Source organism: Oryzias latipes, chromosome 12 (genome assembly GCF_053564925.1).
Source record: "Oryzias latipes strain Hd-rR chromosome 12, Olatipes_Hd-rR_3.1".
Lineage (NCBI taxonomy): Eukaryota > Metazoa > Chordata > Actinopteri > Beloniformes > Adrianichthyidae > Oryzias > Oryzias latipes.
This window is the reverse complement of record NC_136248.1, coordinates 13,815,289-13,841,774: the sequence shown is the minus strand read 5'-3', so window position 1 is coordinate 13,841,774 and position 26,486 is coordinate 13,815,289. Positions and strand designations below refer to the sequence as shown.

General features: G+C 39.5%; 1 protein-coding gene across 1 annotated transcript in view; it reads right to left on the bottom strand.

Moving 5' to 3' along the window:
- Positions 1-23,608, bottom strand: part of grin3a (glutamate receptor, ionotropic, N-methyl-D-aspartate 3A) — an 81,328-nt gene extending 57,720 nt beyond the window's left edge. The window contains exons 1-2 of the mRNA XM_011481947.4: positions 21,085-23,608; positions 4,303-5,003 (exon numbers count right to left, since the gene is read on the bottom strand). Of these exons, the coding sequence (XP_011480249.2) occupies positions 4,303-5,003; positions 21,085-21,783 (1,400 nt within the window). The 5' untranslated portion in view covers positions 21,784-23,608. The remainder of the gene's footprint in view (positions 1-4,302; positions 5,004-21,084) is intronic.
- Between the last annotated feature and the right edge of the window lie 2,878 nt (positions 23,609-26,486).

Here is a 26,486-nt window from a genome sequence, read left to right as displayed (position 1 = left end):
TCTCATTAACAAATGCATTTGTTTTTTGATTTTTCTTTTTTAAGTTGAACTTTTAAATGTTATATTTATGGTACTTTTTCTTTTAGATGTTGCTAATCTGTGTCCTGAGGTTAGTTTATTTCCCTAAAGCTTGAAGCATATTTTGAAAAATCACCTTTAGCATTCCAGGATTTGTTTGTGCCATCTTGCAGCTGCACAGACAGGGTGATGACAGAATGATTAACTAAAGCCTGGAAACCCTCTGTAAACAAGAGCACGACACTATGCCGGTCAGGTCCATCTTTTAGATGATGGAATCTCTGTCTACAGCGATTTGATCAATTAAGGTGATAGAGATGGATATTCTTTCTAAGTGGTTTGCACATTACAAGCGAAAGGAGTGTCTCCATCCCTTTTTCCCGTAAGCCATTTATTTCGGTTCCCTTCTTTTTTTTTCATGTGTCAAACAACCCCGTCTTCATCATCCATTATCTTTAATTAACTTGTGGTTATTAATCAATTACCCCATGCCACTGCCTTTTATAGAATTTCCTCTGCAGCTGTCATTTCGGAGACAGTGTTCAGTCTTTCTGTGGAGTCCTCACATTCATCAGTTTAATAAAATGGCTTAGCGAAACAACAGCAAGCCTGTTCCAACTATGAGTCCATAACAATAATCATGCAGCGGATTCCCAGAGGGCTTCAGCGTTCAAGCTGGCAACAAGTGCTGCCTCAGTCGCTCATCTGTCTCCTGCTCTCTGGCTTCAACACCACTGATGACAATTCATAGCTCCAGGTTAACTCATTCACAAAGCACCTGCTCCTACGTGGACGACAAGCATGCGGAATCTAAAAAAAATCCAGAATAAATGTAATGGACAGGACACTAAAGATTAAGATACAGTTACCCTCCTTTGTGATTATGAGACAGCTAAAGGAAACCAAATAAAAATAAAAACAAATTGAGATTGCATAAAGTGTTTTTTTTCTTGAACACTCATGTTTGCATTTTAATCTAACATTGCTGTGAGTAAAAAGGTATCAAATCACCCAGCATATCATAAATGACACTAACTAAATCACACTGAAAAAATGATATTGTCATCTTTTTGGTGGATTTCACTAAAGGATTGGAAAAACATGTTGATTCCAAATAAATTTTGTCAATTCTTCTAGTTGGCGTAACAGGATTAAAACAATAGGTGTTAAAACAATTCTGTTTATCTGACCAACAAGTCTTTACAACAAATTATTATTTTTGTTTTACAATATCAAAAGCATGACTTGCAGACCTTTTTTTTAAGTTTGTCCCTAATAAAAAAAAACTGCCTGGAGAGACATAAAAATAGACTGTGGTTTAGTTTAAATGTAGTAAAAGTATAAAAAAGATATAAATTCTAGGACAAACAGATTTGTATTTTTTTTTCCTCATTGGTTGATCCAAGCACGTTGTTTTATTGGTGTCCAGTAAACATAGATTCTTCTAAGCCAAGCGCATTTCTGACTTTCCAAATCTCTTGTGTGCAAAAGCTGGGAGATTAGAGCAGGTTTTCCCCAGCAGCAAACTAAACCTCTTCAGGTAAATCCTCTGGGTTCTCAGGGTCATTGACGGGGTTCATATAGAATTAAAACTGCTTTACAAAGAGCAGCCGCTCATGTGTAAAACACTCAGAGGATGAACTGTCACCACACTTTCTTTATACAATCCAGGAATCTGATGCGCAGTCAGTGCATCCAATCTGCTCATGCAAATGAGTGCTATTTTAATTTTATTTTTTACAAAATAAAATTTCTCATCTTTAAAATAAAAGACAAAACTGACAAGTGTAGATGTGGTGGAACACATAAAAAACATTCTAAATGGTTAGTTTTTATCCATCCTGTTTTAAATGGATTGAGTGTTTTGGTGAACACATTTAAAAGAGGCCTTTCTAATAAAAGTATGCATCAATATTCTGTAGAGTTCTTTCAATAAACAATATCATCCTTTGAAAATTACAGATTGGAGAATTATGTATTATAAATAACCAATGAGCATGCATTTTCTAATTGTATAATTTCCGGCTTTAAATAGTAAAAATGTTTTTGTTTTTAATTCATGAAAACATTTTAAGATTAACTTCATTTTCTGAGTATTACACACTAATCTGAGTTGAAGGTCTTTTATTTTGAAATTTAAACTCTCAAGAGTGATCATACAGTCACTAAAAGTAACACGTAGTGTTTTAGTAAAAAGTCTACTCACCCTAACAATGTTCAAAAATGATTACCATAATACAAAAATTATGAAAGAAATGATTAAAAACATTATTAAAATCATGTTAAAAATTTTCAGTCTGTCAGGTGTTTTAGCCTGATAACAGAAAAAAGTGCTTAGCTTTCCAATTTTTGTAATCCCTTGATGCAACAAGCACTGCTCACATGTCTCAAACCTTTTTGATTTTGGCAGCTTGTTGTTCATGTCTGCCTGATCTTCAACCACCAACATTAAAAGGGAATTTACATTGACAACACAGAAGTCTAGAGAGCCCCAAAATGTTACGGTGGGGGTTGGGGGGAGTACCCAGGTGCAGAGACGAGGAGGCAGGAGGTTCCAGGGAAACAAGATCTTTAATAACAAAAACTAAAAACCAAAATCACTGCTGAGCAGGCTAGAAAAACTCGAAACTCGCAACACTCAAAAGGGGGAAACATCAAAGCTACACAGAGCCAGGGGAGCAGCATAGTAAGGATCAGCCCAGGAGGAAGGGAAAGACAGGACTTAAATGCATACAGAACAGACGAGACACAGGGGGAAACAATGAGGGAAGACGGGGACCAAAAGTAAAACTCGAAACAACAACAAAACAGGAAACCTTACAAAATAAAACAGGAAACTGAACTCAAAACATGACAGAAACAAAAGAGAACCAGAACACAAAAGCAAAGAAACTAAAACCGTGACACAAAAAGCTTCAGACCATTAGAAAAAGTCTTGTTAACTCCAACGAATAGATTTTATTCCATTTCTGTACGTATCAACAAAACCATAGGACCCTTCATGTTGCAGATGCTGTGAAACCTCCTTAATAATTTCTGTGTACATCTGTTTTCTTTCTTCTATGCCAACATGCAGGAGATCTGCAAGGTTTCACATAGTGGTTCCCGAAGAATCCAAGGAGTGTGTGTGTGTGTTTGGATGGACAAACTTACACAAGACTCAGAATAAGTTCAGTATTTACCAATAAGAGTAGATAAGCGTTAGTCATGGTTGTCTCTAGGGCAAACCTGGAAAAGGGACGGACAGGTGGCCCACAGGAAATATCAAAGTTGTAGTCTGCGTGATGAGCCTGCAGGGTAAACATGTTCATGTACATTTTTACTTCGAGCATGTGGCGGGTCTTAGTGAACACTTAAACAACACATCACCTGTATGTTATAAATGTGCGTAACTTATATTACCCAAACAAATACTGCATGATACATTTACCACATGCATGACAATCGTACATTCCATTTTCATGACGTCACTTGAGGGGGACGTACGATTCACAAGTGAACTGCAATACACACCTGCGCTCCCCTTGGAATGTGGTCCGTACTCACTACAACCCTCCATGGATTTGGACAACCAAGAATGCCCCGTACAGGTCAATTCCCAGTACAGGAAGATGTGACCAAGGTATAAGAGGCAACTGGTCTTGTCTCTGACCCTCAACGAATTCGGGCAACCCAAGTAAGTACCCACAGCACCCATACAGGTCAACCGCCATTTTGTGAACTTGGCTTAGGTTTTTTTGAATAGATAGCCATTTTTAGATTAAAAACATCAAGAATGTGTTAAAATTCTCTTTAGGAACAAATTAGGGAAACTCAAGAAACATCATACTTAAAACGATGACCAAAAATTTGGACCAGAATCTAAAGAAGAATCTTTTTAAATATATCAAACTTGACTGGAACTTGAGTAAGAGTTCTTTGCTGTCCTGTTTTTGTTACAAACTATATGTTGTCACATTAGATCATCATATCTCAACATTGCTGCAGTCCTGCAATAATGATAATGATTGAGTACCAGGGATCCCATGATTCTCAGTTTAAAGGTGACTGTATGTACTGCATACCAGTGTGTTTATGTTGAAAGTGTCAGACACAAATGTTGGTTTTTCTGCAGCGTTACTTGATTTTCCTAATGTTTTGTAATACACAAATCATGTATTGTACTGAAACAAAACCGTGACCCAAAAGTCAAGGTTGAACCAAATCAAGGAGAAAAGGAATTGTTGCATGCAATACTGCATTGTTACTAAACCAGGTTTCATAGTTGGAATAATCATTTCCTACCTTGCCAAGAATTCCCCTGAGCTGCCGTTAAGCTGTTGTGCATCCATGCAGTTGGTAGTTCCCGGAATGAGCGCCATGGCGGGGTTCACCAGGGCTGCACTGCCCACCGCACGAGCCACCAGCTCCAAAGAGTCCCGAACATAGTGATCCAGTGAAGGTGATCCCATCACCCCGTGGGCCAAAAGCCCCAAAGGTAACCCCTCTGTCCTCAGTTCTGCCACATTCTGGCTGTCCCCCAAGATCCACTGAAACTCTGGAAGGGTCATCCGAGTGGCCAACGCCCACAAACGCCTCACCTCACGGATGTCACACCCAAACATCACTACCCCTTTAATGGACGAGGGTTCCCTCAGGGCCTCCAGCTGCCGCATGAGCACTTGCTGGTGGTCGGCTTTGGACGAGGTGCTGGATGAAGCAGATGAAGCAGCAGAGGAAAAATAAGGAGGGGAGGATGCTTCTGCTGAAGCTCCCACCGAGGATGGGAATGAAGACGCCGACAGAGCCATGCCGGTCAAGTTGACAAGTGTGCCCAGGTGGAAGCGACTGTTATTCTTGATGAGGAAGAGGAAGTCGCTGATGTTCCACTCCTGGCACAGGAGAATACTGATGTCCCACCAGCCATTCATCATCAGCAGGCGGTAGAGGAGATGCGAGGGCGGAGCCTCTACTGTCTGCATCGCCATTTGGAAATGAAGAGGATTCTGCGGAGCCAAAGGGGAAGATGGGATGGAAGGAGAGTGAGAGAAATATAACATGAAACAAAAATAATTAATAAATAATGATGGACAAGACATGATAGAGACAAAGAATCAGTTGTATTTCACAGAGGAATGGTGGGATGACACAACATTTGAGGTTAAGGTTTGGATCGAGGTACATTGAGGGTGTAATGGCATTTTGGTAGGACAGACAGTGAAAAAGAATCATAAGATGTAGCACCAGAAGGTGATATGTAGAAGACGACACAAGGGGAAAGACAGAAGAGGGAAGAAAAAGTAGCAAAAGGTTGGTAAATTCAAGAGAAAAATTACTTTCAATTTTAGACTTCAATTTGTTCCAACTGAAAAAAAGCTGTCTGCTAGATATAATGGATTTCAGCTCCTCTTTCCTGCTCCCATGAATATCATTACTTACATCTTAAGAGTTATATTCATGCTACTTTTCTATTCTCTGGCCAATGAGAAAACACACCCAGAAACTGTATTTTTGGAGACCACCCTGAGATCAAAGTGAATTCCCACAGTCATTGATGATTCATAAAGTTACAAATCATCTGGGTTTTAATTTCGTATCGAGTGAAGCCTGTGATCCCCCACTCTTCACGCCAAAGCCAGATTGAAAGAATTCATAAATACAAAGCAAATGTTTCATCTTTTGCTTGCTTGTCTGGGTAAATTCCATGTTGCTGCACTTCAATAAGAGACGGAATGAACAAGATCAAATGCAACAGATTCTGCATTTGGCTGTGAGTGTGCTTAGAAATTGCCCTGAACGTGGGGAATGGGACTCTTGACATCTGTTGTAAATGGGCTCCGCCACCCTCAGAGGAAAAATGTCTCAAATGATCACACGGGTGGGATTACATCTCCTGGCTAATTTGACTCATTTTTTGTATGCTGAAAAACTGCTGCTGGTCATGTTCCAGCCTAAATAGATATTTTACTTATTCTGCTACGTTTGGTGGCTTTGCTCCAAGAAAACCCTTTAGAAAGCCTTTATTATAAAACTCCATTAAAATTAAAGTAAAAAAACAAACAAACAAAAAAAAATCCCACTTGTGAATTTCTATGCTGCATTCAGTCGTGTTGTCTTTGGACAGAAAGAAGGACCAGTTTGAAAAAAAAAACTTATTTTCTTGTTGAATGTATTTTTTTTATATTTTAAAAGAGAAATATGTTTACTCTCATTGTCTCTGAAACTATCATGCAGATTTTCTTTCTTAACCGTTAGTGGTTTCTGTGATCACACTATGAGTTTGTCAATTACACAGGCTGTTCACAATGACGCAAGAATGAAACTGACCTGCCATTAGTATAGTTTTAATTCTAAATTAAACGTGATGGGTTCAAAAAGGTTATTAGCTTTGAATCGTTTGAAACAAACATTAAAAGGATTTTGGTTCATACTTGTGATGCTTTGTACTGTATATAGATTAGAGGAGGTTTGCGTGTTTTTTAGTTAACGTACTATTTTTATGTTGTATTATTAGAGCTCGTCTTTGCTTTGTTTTTGGATTTATACACTATCATTTTATCTATACATTTTTGATCTTTGTAACAAGGTTCAGCATCAATGAATTGTCAATTTTTAAATGTAAATAAGGCACATCGAACTATGAGACTACATGACAATGGTATCTCCCAACTTTGTTATCAACACGTAAAATAAAAACACAGTCCGAGACAACTACATGCTAGCCCCATTAGCTTATTGACAATACCTGTAACTTCCAATCCTGTTTCCAACTTGTAAAATACAGATTGATACCGCTAAAACAAATGCTACTTTGACCAAGCTTAAAAAAACAACAACAACAACAGCCTAATTCTCACGCATGTGTGTAAGAGAGAGCAGAAGAGCGCGTGCAGCGAGGTGGAGAAAGGGGGGGGCATTGCGCATTCATGTTGTGTGTTAGGGAGGGAGGAAGGAGAACGATAATAAAATAAGGCTTCCCCCAGAATAATTGCTATAGACTCTTTGTTAACCCATTCTGGAGAATCTAAGGGTCAGAACAGGGAAGTGAACCCCGGAGAACGATCCGCCCTCTGCCCCCCGCGCTTCTGACCACGGTCGGAAAGGGGGGAAAAAAAGTAATCGCAGGAAAGGTTCAACACCACGCTCGCCCATTTCACTGGAAATGTTTTCAAAAGACGCCCGGTTGCGATAAGAGCCCTGGAGTTTGGCTTTAATAGAGCTACCACCCCAAATATTAATCCAATCGGAGACCTCACTTCCCTTCCACTGACTGGTCTCAGCAGCATCGTCCACCATGGTTGATGTTTATGTTCTCGTTCCCGCCTACTTCATTGCAGATTTATGACTTTTGTAGCGTATCAATGACGTACGGGTCAGATTCATGTGGCCTGGCCGGTCAGACGGCAGTCGCATTTGAAAAGATCGGATACGTATCAGATTCAGGACCACATACCCAGGTGGCCTGGGTCCGATTTATAAAGATCGGATCTGTGTCGTTCAGACTGTCATGAAAAGATCAGATACAGGTCGCATAGGGGCAAAAAAATCGGAATTGGGTCGTTTCAGCCTGGGTTGTGAACGTAGCCTAAGACAGAGGAGCAGCTTTCTGAACCAGCCTTGCAGTTTTGCTTTACAACCATCTTTTAGTATTCTCTTTGCTTTGATTTGTTACCCAGCTAATGAAGACCAATCGTTAGATGGTAGAACTACGAAAACTGTATCTTCTCCCAGCCATATGTGAAATGAAGAGGAGCTCCATCAGGATGAGGAGATCCTAAATCTATTGAGAGCATATTGAGACCACCAAAGAACAGACTCTGCAGGCTCCATCACATCTGTGACAACAAGGGAGACACGACTGCAACCAATAAGACTATGAATACAATTCATGAATGCATGAAATGGCATAAAAAGATATGCAGAATAAATTCACTTTACTCCTGTACTTTCCATGTGGTTTTGATACTTTTTAAAATCAAACTCAAGTTGGAGTTTTTAGCATGTTCTTGTGGCATTTCTCTTATGATGGAGGACATGCATTAAGAGGATTAGGCTCAAAATCGAATTTCTGAGTATTTCTTTGTTAAAATTGTGAATCAGGAGCAGACAAAAATTTTCTTTGAAAAAGATTGTATTTGTTACGTAGAAATATGAGCCACAGGCACCGTGCTCTTCTTCATCCTGATGCATCTTGCAGATGAATGGATCCCTCTTCGTTTTCCCCATCTGTCTCAAAACTGTACAGCTGGACAGCTCCAATATTGCTCGCCATTTTTGTTGCACCGGTTATGTTAGGTTGAGGGTATGAAGGACCATAAGCTAGTGGGAGAATGTAAACAGAGAGCTCTCACAAATGGGGGTAGTCCAAACCAACAGTCCCGCCCACAACTCAGAGGCGAATTTCTAATGATCTACTGCAGCTCTGCAACTTTTTCCTAGAAAATTATGCAGGTTTGTTTAAAATTTTGGCTAAAAATAATTAAAACACCACTAAGAACATGTTTACAATACATCAAAAAATGATGGGAGTGGGATTGTAAGTTTCTCTGTTCTGCTTCTTTTCTAAGTCCTGTCATAGGGGCTTATTTATGCTGGAACACTCCTAATCCTGTTCTAAATAGGACAAAAAGAAAACAAGCAGGAGTGTGGTCCTTGGAGCTACAAGTTTGACACATGTACCTTCTGGACTAAAAACTCAAACACTAATAGTGGTCATAATGCATAGTTTTATAGCAGCATCCATTGAATTAAATTCAATTTTAAAGTCTCAACAAGCATCTTTTGGAAAAAGTTCTGTCCATCATACCAGAGTCAATAGAACAAAACATACTCAAATCATAATGGGAGAGTTTTGTTTAGAACAATGTAATGCATTATGCATCTGCAGTCAGTTTATGAAAACTGACATGCTTTCTGTTAGTAGCAGAGCTACTTCAGCTTGTGACATCTGAACTGTGTAGTATATTTTAATTACAGTTTCATTTATTAAAATGCTCTTGAGCAGAAGATGTTATGTTCTCAGCAGACTTACAAAGATAACTGCAAACTAGGCCAATAACTAGGCACAATATACCACAAATTTATCGTTATCGCAATATTTAGCTATCCAATATGCTTATCGCAAAAGACAGCAAAAATCGCAATAAATCGTAAACCTTAAATGTGGTCTTACATGTGGTTTTGTTTTGTTATTAAGTTTTCCTTGTTCACATAAAATTCTGCTGTGGATTGTAATGAATATCAACAACACATGCAATCCTGAAGGACTTTTAGCAATTAGTTCAAACTCTGAAGGTTTAGTGGTTGATTTTCTAGAAAAAACAAACAAAAACAGGGAAGCACATTAAATTGATTTGCAGACTATATTATTAAAATCCAACCTCTGTGTGATGCATCCAAATGATTTCAGCAAACCACAAGATCAGAGCAGATCGTTTTCAGAGCTGGCACAGTCTTTTCTGTAATAATTTAGATCAAATGATCTGGGTTAGAGGATGAGCCGGCTGATCTGCTTCAGTAAACTTTACCGCACAAACTGTGCAGGTCATCCAGCCGATTAACAAGTCATGCCGTTGTTTGTTTCCAAAAACCCAAGAAAAAAGAAAAGTCCTAGAGAAACTCATCCTTATTGACTCTAAAACTTTTACCCAAGCGTTGCACAAAAAGTCCATTAAATTAATCTATTGCTTAATTAAATGCCTTCAATTAATCCCTCTGCCCAAGTATGCAAAAAGACATTCTTCATTTTCGCCTTTTAGGTGGATGGATAGGAGTACTAACAAAATGCATTATCACATATTTTACCTTAGGTTTTGAAATCCTGTATCGTGAAGGAAAATTGTAATGCAGTCCACAGGGCATGAGACTCTCACCTCCTCTCATCTCCCAGGAGCACTGCAGGATTTATCCTCAACCCCGGCTCCTCTGCACTGTAATCTCCATAAATCTGCAACAATCTCTTTGTTCCTCATGCAAGTATGTAGGAAATAATTTGTAAGGAGTTGGTCGCACTTCCCTCATGCAGAACTTTGACGATCCGCTGCTTTCGATGGACTGGAAGTAATCAGCTCTGCTCATGCTTCATTGTTTTGTGTTTGAACACGTACTTTGAGGCATTGTAGCTCCTTTTTTCAGATTATTTTGTGGGTTTTTTTGTGATATTGTTGTATTTTTACGTACTTTCTGTACTACAAGGTGCAATTCAAAACCTTATAATCTGGAAAGCCTTTGTATGGATTAATTCTGGTTGTGCTTAATAATGTTGAAAGGATTTTGAGGGGTACATAGCACTCTGTCAAAATACAAGGATCTTTTTTACTTGTTGCAAACAAAATGGGGGTTATAGCTATTACTAATGTGGCTAACATGCAGCGGTGTCAAATTTTTTATTTTATTCAAAATTTTTTTTTTACATGTTCCCAACATGGTAGGTAGCTGTCAGGCCCCAGTCCGGAGGGAGACCCTAAGTTTCAAGGCAAAAAAATAATAAAAAACCACTCAAGAGGTTTTTGTAGGGATGGCCCGTTTGACATGGACACTTAGGCGCGTGTTTCACCTTCATGAAGCAGAGTGGTTCGGCACAACTAGCGCAGATCACGTGGTTGATGACATTTGAAAAGCCAAATGTATTGTTTGGTCGAACCACGGTTCAGATGTCACTTGTGTTTTGAACAGTTGGGCGCGCTATTCTCTAGAAACACTAAAATAATCCCGAACGTTTCCCGACCAGTTCTATTGTTTCCCCTGTATTGGAATCAGCGTCAGTTCATTGAACTTAACCATGGTTCCTGGTAAAAAAAAAACATACTGTGGCTCAGGGTCGTTTCAACTCGATTTCTCCTAATAAAACAATTCACTATGAACGTTGTGTAGTAACTATTATCAGCAGAGATGGCTCAGTGGAAAAGTAATTTGGGATCTGTATTCAGAGGTCTGGGGTTCAAGACCACCATCTTACAATTTTCTTTTGCTTTGCTTTTATTTTCTTCATGTGATGTGTATTTTGCTGTGTCAAGCACTTCTCGCAGAAAACGTCACATGTTGTGTTGTTTTACGTTGTTTTTTTTTTTTAAATCATCATTAACAACAATGTTTTGTTTTATGTTTTGTCATCACCATTTCCACATTGAAGTGTTACAAGGAGCTAAGTTGAAGCATATGATATACGACCAGTCCGCCACCAGATGCCGCTGTTCTGTGTGGTTTCAAAGCCCTGAATGGGTGGTTCATTTTTTCGGCAAAATTACATGAACCCCAAGGAAAGCTTCATGGGGCTTCTATTCCCATCTTTAGGTTTTTGTGAATGAAAAAATTGCCTGTTTTTATTTTTACATTAGGTAAACAGTTGAAATGTCAGCACATGCTCTGAAACACAGACTCTTCTCTCATCACTCATGAACCAAAATTCACACTCTTTTATAAGACATTGCCCCTCCCCTGGGCCAGGTGGTTCCAGTTGAGGTTAATGGTTGAATTTTGGTAAGGTCCTACAAAAGCCTACCAAACCCAGAGGTTGTGTCCTTTGACCCAGGAAGTGAAACTGAAAAAGGTAAGACACAAGTCAGCAAAACCTACTAAAATAGATACACATAATGCACCCAAACAAACCACCCAAAATAATAAAGGAGTTAACAGAGTTTATGTCAGTGTGTGTCATCATTGTCAGGGAACTTGCTCAGATGTTATAATGGTTGAATGTGTGCACCCACCCAACCAGCATTAGCTTGGTCCCTGAGTACATGATGTGTGTGTGTGTGTATGTTTGAGTTCCTGTGTGGAGTTTCAGTCAGGGGAAACTGACACAGTAACTTTTGTTTTAGCAAAATAATTCCTTTTTCAAAGCATTGGAAACAAGGTTGGGATTTACTCATATTATTAATACGCAATGTGTCAATTTGGCTAATGTGTAACTGTGCAACTGCAGCTTCATCATCTTCTCCGTGGAGGGTTTTATTAAATTATTAATTCATTTAAAACCTTAAAACACAGCTGGGACTTTAAGTAAGTAACCTTTTTATTTTGGACAAGTCAAAACAAGTGTAGAATAACAAAATAAGACAAAAATTATATAACACCAGACAAGACAAAATGATATAAACAACACAAGTCCAAAAGGCAGTGAGAAGAAGAAAAATCCTATACTTAACTTTGATTCCAAGAGTGTTCATTTATTTTTTATTCATCCCAGAAATGGCGGTTACATTTGTCTTGGGTTTGATTACATAAAAGCAAAAAAACGGCAGCAGGGGGGAAGAAAAAAAAAAAATCGGGGAAAAAAATCGGAAATCGAATTTAAAAAAATAAAATCAGAGATTTTATTTTTAGGCCATATCGCCCAGCCCTATTGCAGGTATTGTTAGTGTCAACTATTGTGTAGCAGTGTTGGAGAGTTTTTTTCTTTTTCTACATGTTACTAACATAGTTGGAAGTCAGCATAGTCACAGTAATGTTTGTCATAGTGGTTATAGTCGGTCTTTTTAAGCATTTCAAACAAGGTTGTGAGTTACAGGTATTGTTAAAACACTAAGGCAGCAAACGCTTCTAATGTGGCTAACGTGTAGCGTGTTAAACAACTTCTAGAATTATTGTGAGCATAGTTAATAAAGAAAAAGACCATTCACTTAGTGTGCCATTTTTGCAGTAAATACAATACTAATGTAGACTGGAATAAAAGCTAAATGTACAAAGGACTTTAATTTAGAAAAATGTGTAAAATTTTGTTTTCAAATGTATAAGAGGTGCATCAAGAAAGCAAAAAATCCGTTTTCATCCTGTCGTTATATCTGTTCCACTTTTGGCAGAACTTCATAGAGTTACCACAGGCCCTCATCCTCTCATATTACTGACCTCTTTTTGCCACTGCCAGTGTTATTATTGAATAGATACTTAGACGCTGCATGAAGGCCCCGCAGGCAGAGCAGTCATTCATTCTGAAACTGTCTGCTGAGAAGCAGCAGCCATAACTAAACCAACATCTTACTCTTCAAATGAGCTACTCATCAAGACATGAAAGAAAACACCCCTGTCATATCATTTCTTCGCCTCTGCATTTACCAGTTTTGCATTATCGTCTTCAGCGTGTGTTTATTCTCAGCAAACAAAGTGTTTATGACCCAGATGTTGGAGGCTGGGTCTTTAACTGACAGAAATTTGTTTGAGAGCCAATGAGAAATGAACACATCGTGGAGATTCCTGGAGCTTTCTATGTTATTAGTTGGGTCCGCTTTTTTTTTTTTTTTTTTATATTTGTGGGTGTTTCTGTTCTTGTCCGTTTGTGTCAGTCTTGTTAAGTTTCTGGTTTTGTAGGCTTTGCTGTCTGTATTCATTTGCTGCACTCAGATCCAATAATGACAGCAGCCAGCGTTGGCACCACAGACTTGTTTCTCATTGGAAACCACCTGCGCTCTGGGTTTGAATTCACCAAAGGTTAGTCTCTTGAGGTGCAATGATAGCTCATTTTCAAGATTCTCCAAGGAGGTTTCTGTTCTCATTTCCCCAATCATTGTGGCCTTTTCAGTGCACTGAGGAGCAGAACTGAGGCTCACTTACACCAATGCATTAGTCCAGCCTTTGGTTTATTGATATTTCAGGTGCAAACAGAATCCTTTTCAATATTTCACTATGAATGATTAATTCTTGTTTTTTATTTTTTTTATTTGTCTGACCTTAATTTGAACCAAACTGGAACTAAATTGGGCAAAACTCGAATCATTTCAGAGAATAAAAAGTCAAGAGATTCCCTTGAAGCTCTAAACATGGTTTGACATTTTTGAAGAAGCTGCAGTCAGACTTCAGGTGGGATTTTCTAAAGAAACCAGACTGAGTCATACAGCAGCAAAGCGATTTTCTGAAAAGGCTCATAAGCACTCTGCATCCTCGATGGGGTTACTTCTAGTGTCCGCTAAACCTTCTATGCATCCAGCCATTTTCTCACATCCGACAGGTGTGTAATCCAACCAGTCTATCTGTTTGGGATTGGTGCTTCAGTGTTCCCCGTTGGCCCTTATGATTAATTTTAAGGCTATTTAATGTTTATATAAACTAATGTATACCAGCATCACTTTTGCACTAGTTCAAAACAGCTGTATTGGATGTAAACAATTATTTTCTGAGTTTTGTAATTTTTCTGCCTGACTGTAACAACGTTTTTAGATGATAGGTTTCCTGTGCAGAACAGAAGAACAGAACACGTGGAGGGCGTGTGTTAACATTAGAGCTTTAGGTGTGTTTGCATACTTTCAACTATTGTAACCATTCAACTGTTTAACCAATTAACATATTTCCAGCATGATTCCGAAGTGGAGAATCTGCTGGAATTATGTCAATTGTGTAAATGGTTAAAGAGTTCGTTAGTCAAAAGAATGTCAACACTGGAGCTAAAGCTCTGATATTATTGGGTTAAACCTTCAGTGTCAGGATTTAGCCCCTCTCAGAGTCTGCTCTTCATCAGCAACGCCCTCATCACCGTCCTATAGTACTCTTCTCACCAACAGTTCTCTCCGAGAAAGTCATCTCTGTGCAGCTCTCCATCCAGCCTGATTGCTCGAATCCCGATCTACGTGCCTGTTCCTGATTTGACCCTGATCTGCCCTGGAATTGCCCCTGTTTGCCCCCCGTCTGTTCTTCTCCCTAACCGGTGAGAAAACTCTGGTTCTATATTTAACTTGTGAGCTTTATCCAAGCCTGTGAACTGGAAGGTGAGAACTGTCGAAGGAGGATGCCTTTCTCTGCTCATTCTGAAACCAACCACCCCTAATAGACTTTGTTGCCCCAGCCTGTTGCCCAGCAGTGTCCTGCCGCCTTAAAGCTGCTGGGAGCCACGCTTCTTTGTGGAGAATCTGGTCACATCCCTGCCAGCCTAGTCTTCTGCCTGTGTCCCTTTCTGTAAGAAACTCAATAAACCTTTGTTCTTCGCTGTCATCTGGGTGTTCTGCATTTTGGGGATTCAGCTACTCCTAACCTGCAGACGTTCAGTCTACAGTGAATCTAGAACAATAATACAACAAAGTTGCCAATCCTGTGTTTTCATTGCATATGAAAGTGTTCTGACAACATCTGTTATGAGGACATGACATAAATCTTTTAAAGACCCACTCCGATGCAAATTGTGTTTATGGCATTTTTAGCATGTTGTAATAGCAATTTTCTGATGATGATGGAGGACAAATGTAAAGAAAATTAGGCTTAAAAATAGTTTCTGAATATTTTTTTTTTTGAAATTGATGTGAATCAGGAGCAGACAAAGAATTGCCATTTAAGAAAAAGCAGATCTGTGATGTCAAAAATACGCTGGGAGGGCCACAAGCTTCCCCGCTCCACTCCACTATGAAGCATCCATTTGAAGATGACTTCGTCATTATGTCTTTGGATAGCGCCAATATTGCTTACCATTTTTATTGCATCAGTATTTTAGGTTGGGGGGTGTGAAAGGCTGTAAGCATGGAACCAGTAACAGGTAGGGGAAGGGGGATATTGCTCCACGCCAATGGTCACACCCACAACTATCCTAGAAACTGTCCTAGAAAAATACTGTTTTTTGTGGGAGTGGGGCTTAGAACAGCATAATTATAATTAATAGACCACTGGGAATGCCTTTACAAATATCAAAGATGGTCAGAGTTTTTAAATCAGTAAACTGTAATAATCATATGTCTACACATTGACTAGGAATATAATAATTATAAATCCTGGTCTTTGTGTTGCGTAGGTTTTTGGTTTTTGCAAAAAACATAGGTTACTCTCATTATGACGTAACTTTCAAACTTCCTTTCATCAACAAAACTGCTGCAGGGTGTATTCTTTCCAATGTGGAGGAGCTGACTGAGCATCAGCTTTGTTAATTTAGAATCTGCTTTGATTGTGAAATAAAGCAGAAGAAATGACAATTCCCTTGGAAATGGAGATGTCCTATCCTGTTTACATGATAGCTTTAATTAGATTACATAGTATTCTGTTTTCATAGTCACATAAAAAATCTGAGAAATCAGATAGAGATCAAATATTTGGCGTTCATGTAAACTGTCTTGCTTTGAATGACTTTTCACCAATGTATCAGCACAAAGCTGCTTTTGTCTTCCACAGAATCTGCTGGAATTGTGTAAATTGCATAAATGGATGAAGAGTTGCCAAAACTAAAGCTCCAGTGTTAGGAGGTTAAATGCACAAAAAATACGTTTTTAAAATGTTAAACCAAAAGAAAAAAAAATATTTTAAGTTGAGATGATTTTTTAACCCTTGTGCTATCATATGGGGTCAAGATGACCCTTGACGTGTTCTCCCTACCATGACAAAGGTGGATAAAGGTGGAAAGATTTCATGTAATCCATGGACACCAGTGAAGATCACAAATCATTGAAGAAAAAGTTCAGCGCACTGACTTATATATATAAATGTATTTATATATTATGTCTAGATCAGTGTTTTTCAACCAGTGTGCTGCGGCACACTAGTGTGCCGTGGGAGATGGTCATGTGTGCCGTGGGAAATTGCCCTCATTAACTGGTCTAAGAACATTTTTTATCTCCAGGAAATCAGCTCTGTGTTCATCCAAACAGGCCCTGATAAAACACTGAGTAGTTAGGAATATAAAAGATCTTAAAATTACTTTTTCTTTGTGTTTATTTAATTCTATTTAAGACATTTTGATAAGAATGACTGTACCGCGATTTACCTGCAGATATGACAGTTTGCGGAAAAGTCCCGCCCCTTTAACTGTCTCCGCCAATCATTCTTGAAGGCTTAATCACATGTCATCAGTCTGACCAATCAGAAGTGCTTAAAGTCTTCACTTCCTTGTTCTTAATTCTGCTGATAAAGTCGCTCAGTTCTAACAAAAGTACCAGCTAAAGCTCGTCTTTAGCGGTGTAGCTTTCCACAGAGTCCGGTGTCAGACCGTGGAACACGTGAACAAAACAATGAAGCTCAGAGACGCGAGTCTTTCTGCAATTTTTCGGCAGTTTTCACACTACATCTCCCGTGATGCATTGGCTTAAAGGGCCAGTGTCCCAGCGCACGAGTTGCAGAATTGTGAAACGTCTTGAAAGCACAACAAACAAACAGTTTCTTAATTTAACTTTCATTTCATCTCTTAGAAAAAACAGCCGTAACCTCCTGCTTTTCCGGCCACAATTATCACAAAAATGCACGTGAGATTGCGGGCGGGAGGGGGGGGGGGTGGGGGGGACTGTCGATCAATACAGACCATGAATTTCTGCTTTTTTTTTTTTTTTTGGATGCTGGTGTGCCGCGGGATTTTTGTCAAGGTTAAAGTGTGCCGTGGCTCAGAAAAGGTTGAAAAACACTGGTCTAGATGACCTCACTCCCTTAACAAGGGTTAGCCAGTTCATCTTGCTTGCCAATCTGCTGATGAACTGCTAACCACCTTCAAGACAAGAGTCCTTCTGTCAAACTGTAAAAGCTCAGAAATCCAACAGCATCAAACCTCAACACTCAAGCTTCAAGTGGTTGGAATAGCAAATTTTAGGATCAGATTTAAAAATTCAACAGGACCACGACCCCAAAGAAACCAGGATGTTTTTATCGAAACTGCTAAGAAAAGCCCAAACTGAAGGAGGCTAAACAGACTTCCCTTTACTTTAGAATGTAGTTTGTGGCTCTGAATGTAAAATAAGTCATTCAGCCTTTGATCTTTAACCCTTGTGCTATCTTAGATGACCCCACCCTTACATTGACGTGTTCTCCCTACCATGACAAAGGTGGATAAAGGTGGAAAGATTTCATGTAATCCATGGACACCAGTGAAGATCACAAATCATTGAAGAAAAAAGTTTGAACGCACTGTTTAGTGGGTCTAGATGACCCAACTCCCAATGTTAAAGTGCCTAGGATAGCACAAGGGTTACAAAACGTTTTCTAATGATGCTAACTAGATTAAATATAGATAAATAAAATCCTAAAATTCATGAAAGAGAAACTTTTAACACATGTCAATAGGATCCAGGATTCCTTTTATTATTCCTGCAAAATGCCAATATGACTTCCTGCTCTAAGAATACAGCTGAGCATAATAGTAGTCAATAGAATCCATCACATGGTAAATTAAGTAAAAACATTTTCCTGTTGTTTGCGTCAAGTTTAAATCTTTTGGTTGCCTCTGGATTTAACCATCGGACAAAAGATCTGCCAAGTCAAGATTGTTTTGTTTGTGTTTTTATTTTTATAAACACACAACAATAATGCACCAAAATGGAGAAAAAAGTAATGGGATAGCAGTGCTTATGCACGGCTGGGCGAAGGTAACCAGCACATGCCTCCGAAAAAATAGGATTTCTTTTTACTGTGTACTGGTAATAAACTAATATAAAGAAAAGGAGAAGTCTTTTGTGTGGTTGCAATGTTTTTTTCTTCTACAGGACATCCTTGTTGTTCTTCATGTCAGTTGTAATCTTTTTTTTGAAAGTATTTATTCCAGGTGATGTTCTGACGCGTGTTAGCATATGTTGACTTTAAGTCATTTTGCGTTTGACATGAAGAGGCTGAAGAACATGAAGAACATGAAGAAGTCAGATCAGCTGCAAACTGATCTGACTTTATCTTTTGATGGATTTTTTTTCCCTGTCATTTTGAACCAATGTTTAATCTTACGTGACCTGAAAAGGGACCAACCATAACGTCTCTATCTTGCATAGTAAAAAAAAAAAACAAGTGTAAAATAAATGTCATTATAAACTATGTCAGAGCTGAATTTTTGTTGGTACAAAGGAGGATGATTGTGTTTGAAATGACTCAGAGTTGGAATTGTTCGTAAAGCTTTAGTTTGGCAGTTGTTTGTTGGATCATTTTAACTGAAACATAAATTTGATGTTCACTAAAATGTTGCTCAAACCCAAGAACAAAAGCCAAATATTGCTCTCTTTACTGTCTCAGAGTCAAAAATAACTTTTTGTTATTTCCTAAATGTTGTGTTCTGCTTTATACGGCATACTTTCATTGTAAAAAAAAATACTTTACACCACCTTCCTTATTGAACTCTGCTGTGGATCCTTAAGAGTGGTGTTTAAATGATTACCTCATGTTTGTCCTTTTATGTCCAGATACTCACCGTCCTCAGTTGCATTTTTATTTGTTAAGAACCACTGTTGCTTTTAAAACTTAACCCTTTAACTGCCTGCTCAACCAAACGTTAGAACACATATTTTTACTAAACAATAGTTCTGTGAATCACTCCCCCAAGGCATTAGGCAGTTGAAAAAAAAAGACAGATTTTTGTTGATTTTGCTTTAGTTGGGTAGTAAAAGGGTTAAAAACACAAGTATAACAAAAAACCAAATAAATGTTTTTGAGTTTCATGTCCAAAACCACAGATTGTAAAAAAAATTGGACGAATCGAGGTGTGACGTTACCTTGTTACACCTGCTTGCGAAATTAGGTCAAATCCCTCTGACCATGAAATTGCGCAAATTGGAAATGCAATAAGGAATTCGCTTAATGGAAACACGTCAATTTAAAAAAAAAGCTCGCATTTATCAAAAAACCTTTTTGCATTGGAGAAGGTGGTTTTTGAGGCATCTCGACATAGAGATGTTTGCAGTTTGCATCCATTTTCTTAACCCGCTGGGGCTGCAGAATTGATGGAGCATGACCCGGCTACTCTTGGGTGAAGGAGGGATAGACCCTGGACAGGTCGGCAGCATTTGCTCGCTCCGCTCCCAGACAGAGCGCCGCTGAGGAATGGAAAGGAAGCAAGCTCGGGCCTCCTATAATTTATCATAATTTTCTTATTTTCAAATGGCATGAATGAAGTCTACTGCCATTGACTACCCAAAATCTGTCAATCAAATGTCTCAGACGTTCGACGTCAGACCCATATGCATTTACTCAGGCATCTGATTGGTCAGTTAACACATTGAATAACTTGCGATAAAGAAAGAAGGTGTTAAGAAGAAAGTATCAGAACAAAAATGGCCATTCTGACAAACAAAATGACTGCGTTATAACTATGTATTTCTCAGTTCAAGTCAATTTGAATTTGGTTTCTTGAAACCAGCGGGTACTTCCTGTTTGGTAACACGCGAGGGGGTAGGGGTTGAGTTGTCCATTGTTTTTACAGTGTAAGTTTAAATGCAACATTTCATGAAAAATTTGACTCTTGCAGTAGGCCATAGGCTTTCATTCTCTGTTTTCCTGTAACTGTTTGGGGTCCTAAAATGGATACAGGGTTGGAACTGGAGCACATGATTGCTGACATTATGCAAGAGGAACACAGACTCCTCCTCCCAGATCTATAATCACATCAAAACAGAACCAAATACAGTTGGATTCTTTAGCTGAAAACACAGAACTCTAGTATATATGAATTTGTATTTATGCCCAATGTAGAGTCAAAAACTAAATCAAATGACTTATTTTTGAAGAGTTTGGCCCTTAAATCTAGATACAATTATGCAACAGGGTCAACCTCAATGACATGATTACAAAAATTGAGTAATGCAGGCTGAGGCTTTTATATTTTCAGGAAACAGACTTTTCTGTTTCCCATATATGGCCTTGTCTCGTGTCTACATCAAACATTAAACCCTGGATGTAGTACAAGATCATGCAAGACAACATGACATAATGGATATTCTATTTAATGGACCCTCTTTAGAAATAGATCATTTATGTACGAGTGCAGAGCTATGCACGTTATTTAGCACCAGTCAAGTTTTATACTGAACATGAAATTTAAAACCTGAACGCCTTAGCTTTCAGCACCACGGACAGAGCATTCTGTTCTTTTGGGAAGCAACAGCTTGTTTTATGTTTGAACAGTGACGGTTTGCAGAAAATTTTAATCCAGACTCATGACAGTCAGTTGCACAAAGGAGGACAGAGCATCCAGAGTGAGATCTAAAGTGGAACAGAGCACGTTACCTATACACCCCGAAGACTGGAGGAGAAAAGTCCCCTCCATCCGCGGATCATGAATTATCATGATGCATTTATAAAAATTGGCCTCACAAGCAAAACAAAAATCAGAGATATTTAACTGAAGTGTTTCTCCTTCCGTAGATGGTTTAACGCATGACGCATTTTTGCAGACAGATTGAGTTCTGAGTGTGTTTGTTTCTCCCCCCTACATTTGTTTACCTTACTGTGGCGCGTGAACTCCCTCTGCACAAGGCTGACTACCGGCACCTGGAGCGACAGCGAAACGAATTCCAACTTAATGAGCTCCTCCCGGTTCCGCGGAAAGGCGATCATGGCAGAAACTCCCTGCACGACCACCGTGTGACACACGCTCTCCAGAAACGACAGTGGGTCTTCGTCCTCGGGAATGCCCAGAGAGGAGTAGGAGAACGCGGGGAGCTCCCCGAGCGCAGAGCCCACAGCCATGACCAGCTCCAGGGACAGGTTGAAAGGAAGCAACCCGGCCCGGTTCAGAGCCTCCACCGCCAGCAGAACCGAGTCTCTGGGTGCGAAAACGCGCTCCTCCTTGGACGAGTCCCGCTGTCGCGCCTGGCTTTTGCTCTTATTTGCACTCCTCTGAGTGTTTGCGGGGACTTTAGTCCTGAGGTTTCCATATCCAGACGCTCCGGCGCTTGTTTTCACCTGCTTGCCCAACTCCTGCGCCAGGGCGCCCCAGTCCTCAGTTGTGGACAGCAAGCGGGGCTGGACGTGCAGAGCCCCCACCCGCACCGTGTGGCCGATTCGCTTCAGCACCTGGCACGGCTGCGGGTGCGAGAAGGCGCATGGCGGGAGCAGCACGAGGGCGCACAGCAGGAGACGCAGCGGCGAGCGCTCGGTGCCAGCTCGGTGTGCCGGTCCATTCACCACCATCGTCCTCATCAGCTTCCCCGCTCCACAGCTGCGCCGATTCTCCTGTCCAGCCGCTCCGTCGGTCCCCCTGCTGCCCCCCCGCCTTTGGCCCGAGTGCTCCCCCCGCTCCCTCTACGGCTCCAGCTCGCGTTAAAGTTGCGCGTTTCTCCTCGGACGCGGACAACAGGCAGTTCGGGCGCGAGATGAGCCAAAAGCCACGCGCGACCATAAGATGATTCCCAAAAGTGCCACTTTTCATCTCAAAGGATTTTCATCATTCAAGCCGGTTGATTTTTAAACTACAAGCGTTGAATTTCTCACATATTCCGTAGGCGGCGTGGACAAGGAAGTGTGGAAGGCATTTCCAGGAGAGGAGAGGCCGAAAACAGCCTTATGCGCATTAGAACCATTCCAAACAGGTGGAATCCACCAACGCAGGACTGTGAGGGCTTAATGGCTTCCTCCAAAAACCATCCCATCATCCTCATCCCCAGAGCAAGGACAGCACTGCTGCTTCCTGCTGATGGAAACACAATTATCAGCTCCTCTGGAAGCGCGCTACCGGGTTCAAATGCTCACGACGGCGGAGAGACCTCTGGTACAGACGCGCGGTGGTTTTGCGCACCTTTTGAAAATTTTAACCCCGTCCTTACTTTAACCCCGGAAAAGGCTGCGTGATGAAAACCCGCATTAAGACACGCAGAAGGACGCAGCAGGCTTCCAGTCTCTCTGTCAACAGAAGAGACGCAACAGTTTATTCATATAAGAACACAAACTTTGACTTGATGGTTTTGTAATTTAAATCACGCAAGAGGGCAGTACAACCCCCCCCCCCCCCACACACACACCCTAAACCACACACAGTCACACACGATCTTGCGTATAAAATATTCGTGGAAGAACAGTAAAAAATATAGTATTATTATTATAATTACTATTATTCTTATTATTATTATTTGCATGTTAAAAAAGAAAAAGGTGACACAATAGGAGAAAACAAAGACCATATAATTTTAACTGCCCTTTTCCCCCTCAAAGTATACATAGCATTTATCTCATATCTTTTCTGTGACATTTAGATTCTTTATTTTGATGGTTATGTATTTATTATACTCTACATTCTGCATTTAATTGTTTGGACTTAAAGCAGAATTCCTTTACTTTTGACTTATATATTTGACTTATATTATAATCATATTTGAGTTTTGACAAATTATCATTTGACTTATTATATATATATATATATATATATATATATATATATATATATATATATATATATATATATATATATATATATATATATATATATATATATATATATATATATATATATATATACACATGCGTGTCTTTTTTCTTGTGCGCAGTTTATTTTGGTCTGTCAGTCTTGATTCTGTACAGCCTTTAGTTGTTTGCCATTCAGTCACACCATGTTTAGGTTCAACAGTCTTCATTTCTGTTAATTGTCCTAATTAATTAATTTATCGTCATCAGCCTTTTTAAGTGGTTCGTTTTATAGTTCTTCAGGGTCAGATCATGTCTCTCAGTGGTTTTGTCATGTTTCAGTTTTTCTATGCCATGTCCGAATTGCCTCACTAACTACTAAAAAAACAATATGGTACGGAGCTATGTAGTGCCTTGCATTTTTAAAACAATTCAGACACCCTGCTCACTGTTTTTTCTAAATGGCAAATTTAACGTCGCCAATTTCCCAAAGTAAAACCTAATAAATATGAACATTTTACAATGACTGCTTATGAATCCACTGTGTTCTGAACATGAAAACTTGGATGTTTTGTAAAAAATAAATTGAAATATATATTTTTCTCGCTCTGAGCCAATAGCTAACATCCTGACTTTCTTCACAGCCGATCACGATCCAATTTCTGCCTTTAAATTCATTGAAATTTGTTTATCCGCATTTCAGATATTTCAGACCACCATCAACGTCAGGGCTCTAGGGTCGCTTCACTTTGTCTGAGGTCTTCACAAATATGCAAAATGTTTCCAGCCCAGGACCTAACCACTAAATACTGTGGACTATTTCATGCTCAGTTCCTGTTTCACATTAAATTAATCAGTCATATTTTCAAAATCTCTTCATCCAAAACATTTTCATTTACAGTTAAAATACCAAATATCTAAATCATATCGTATTCCCGCAAACTTAGTTGAATATTTTTGTATTGTCTGGTGGACCACGTATTGAGATGCATCTTTTATTTCATTGAGTTTAGCAAAATTAAGAAAAAACAAGTTATAAGACTAGCAATAATTATAAACATTTAGGTCAGTAGTTTACTATCAGCATGCTGGACTAAACCAACGTCTCTCTGATAGAACGGAATGGCCTCGTGTGATACAAACGTCTCCTTTTTTTTCTCTTAAGTGTCTAACTGTGCCCCTTAGGACGTCCCCCTGTGTGGATCAACTGTCAATATGTTTGAACCCTGCTGTAAATGCAGGCTCTGAGTCTAACTTGTTCATCAGATGTGCAATAAGTAAGGGTTAATGGCCGACGAAGTGTGCGTTATTACTTTTTAACGCACGCCGTGGAAGGTTGCTTATAACGCAACTTATAACGTAATAACGCAAACTTCCAAGGTCGCGCAGCACCACCGCTGCAGTCAATATTCGGCGATATATATTAGCTGATCGTCCAGATGGGTTGAATAAAGCATCAGTTCAGAGAGAAACTTCACCTCTTACCGCTTGTTTCTGTCCAAATGATGAAGCAAAAGGTTGTTTTAAAGAAGCCGGAGTGATACAAAACATTTAAGCTAGGTGACCGGAACTTCTTTTTTCACCGTGCGGTTATAGGTTTTAATGCACACCCAGCAGCCAATCAGAATCGAGTATTCAACCGGACCATGGTATAATGTGAGCTAAAGTGGTGTGTCTGCAGCTGGATGCAGACAATAGGGGAGGGGTCAAAAATATCAATCCTTGTTCACATAAAGTACAAAAATTCTTATATGAATGCATTCTTACTCTCTTATGAAATACATCCTACACCATCCATGTTAAATCATGTGAAAGATATGCAGCCCTACAGAATGGAAGATAGATGGATGAAGTAATACATGATCAGTGTTGACCCAAGTAATGCAGTTGAACATTTTGCCCACAATGGCATCTCAGATCTTTAAGATTAAAAATAAGATATTTTAAACTTGAAAACTGACTTAACAAGCAGCTGCACTGCAGAAAAAAGTAATTCCATCTTTATTGAATAAAAAAGTTCTCTCTCTGTTTGGATGAAACTGCAGCAGATATGGTTCTCAGAAAGTGAGACTTCCTTTTTTAAAAGTTTTAGCTCTTTGCTGCTTTGATTTTATTTGGGTATTAAAACAAAGAACGGAGCTGCCAATGACCTTCAAGAAAAAAATGGTACAGGCCATTCTTTTAAAAAGAGCTGTGAGGTCATCCCTGAACCACCAAGTGAACTTTTCACAATGAAAAATGTTCCAGAGGGGTCATCATAAGGTCAAATGGTGTCATGCTGAGACAAACTGTAACTAGGACGGAAGCAAACTGCCTCTCTTTAAAGCAACACCTCCTACATGCTGGCTAATTCTCTGATGCAGGTAAATGAGGGACTGTTTTCCTACTTTGAGGTGAGGGATTCTGGAACACCATTGCCTTAACCCTTGTGTTATCCTAGGCATTTTACCATTGGGAGTTGGGTCATCTAGACCAGTGTTTTTCAACCAGTGTGCCGCGGCACACTAGTGTGCCGTGGGAGATGGTCAAGTGTGCCGTGGAAAATTGCCCTCATTAACTGATCTAAAAACATTAACCATCTCCAGGAAATCAGCTCTTTGTTCATCCAAACAGGTCCTGATAAAACACTGAGTAGTTAGGAATATAAACGATCATAAAATACTTTTTTCGTTGTGTTTATTTGATTCTATTAAAGACATTTTGATAAGAATGACGGTAACGCGAAATAGCTGCAGCTATAACTGTGTAAGGAAAAGTCCCGCAGCTTTTACTGTCTCCACGACACCACCAATCATTCTTGAAGGCTTAATCACATGTCATCAGTCTGACCAATCAGAAGTGGTTAAAGTCTCCACTTCCTTGTTCCAATTTAGCTCATAACTCAGTCAGTTCCGACAAAAACACCAGCTAAAGCTCGTCTTTAGCGGTGTAACTTTCCACAGAATCCGGTATCAGACCGTGGAACAAGTGAACAAAACCATGAAGCTCAGAGACGCGAGTCTTTCTGCCGTTTTCTCGCAGTTTTCACACTACATCTCCCATGATGCATTGGCTTAAAGTGACAGCGTCTTGAAAACACAACGAATATACAGTTTGTATGTAACTTAACTTTTATTACATCTTTTAGAAAAACATCTGCAACTTCCTGCTTTTTCTGCCACAATTATCACAAAAATGCACGTCAGATTGCCGGGGGGGGGGGGGGGGCTGTAGATCAAAACAGACTATGAGTTTCTGCTTTTTTTTTTTTTTTTTGGGATGCTGGTGTGCCGCGGGATTTTTGTCAAGGTTAAAGTGTGCCGTGGCTCAAAAAAGGTTGAAAAACACTGATCTAGACCCACTAGACAGTGCGCTGAACCTTTTTTCTTCAATGATTTGTGATCTCCACTGGTGTCCATGGATTACATGAAATCTTTCCACCTTTATCCACCTTTGTCATGGTAGGGAGAACACGTCAAAGTAAGGGTGGGGTCATCTAAGATAGCACAAGGGTTAAATTGAGTCCA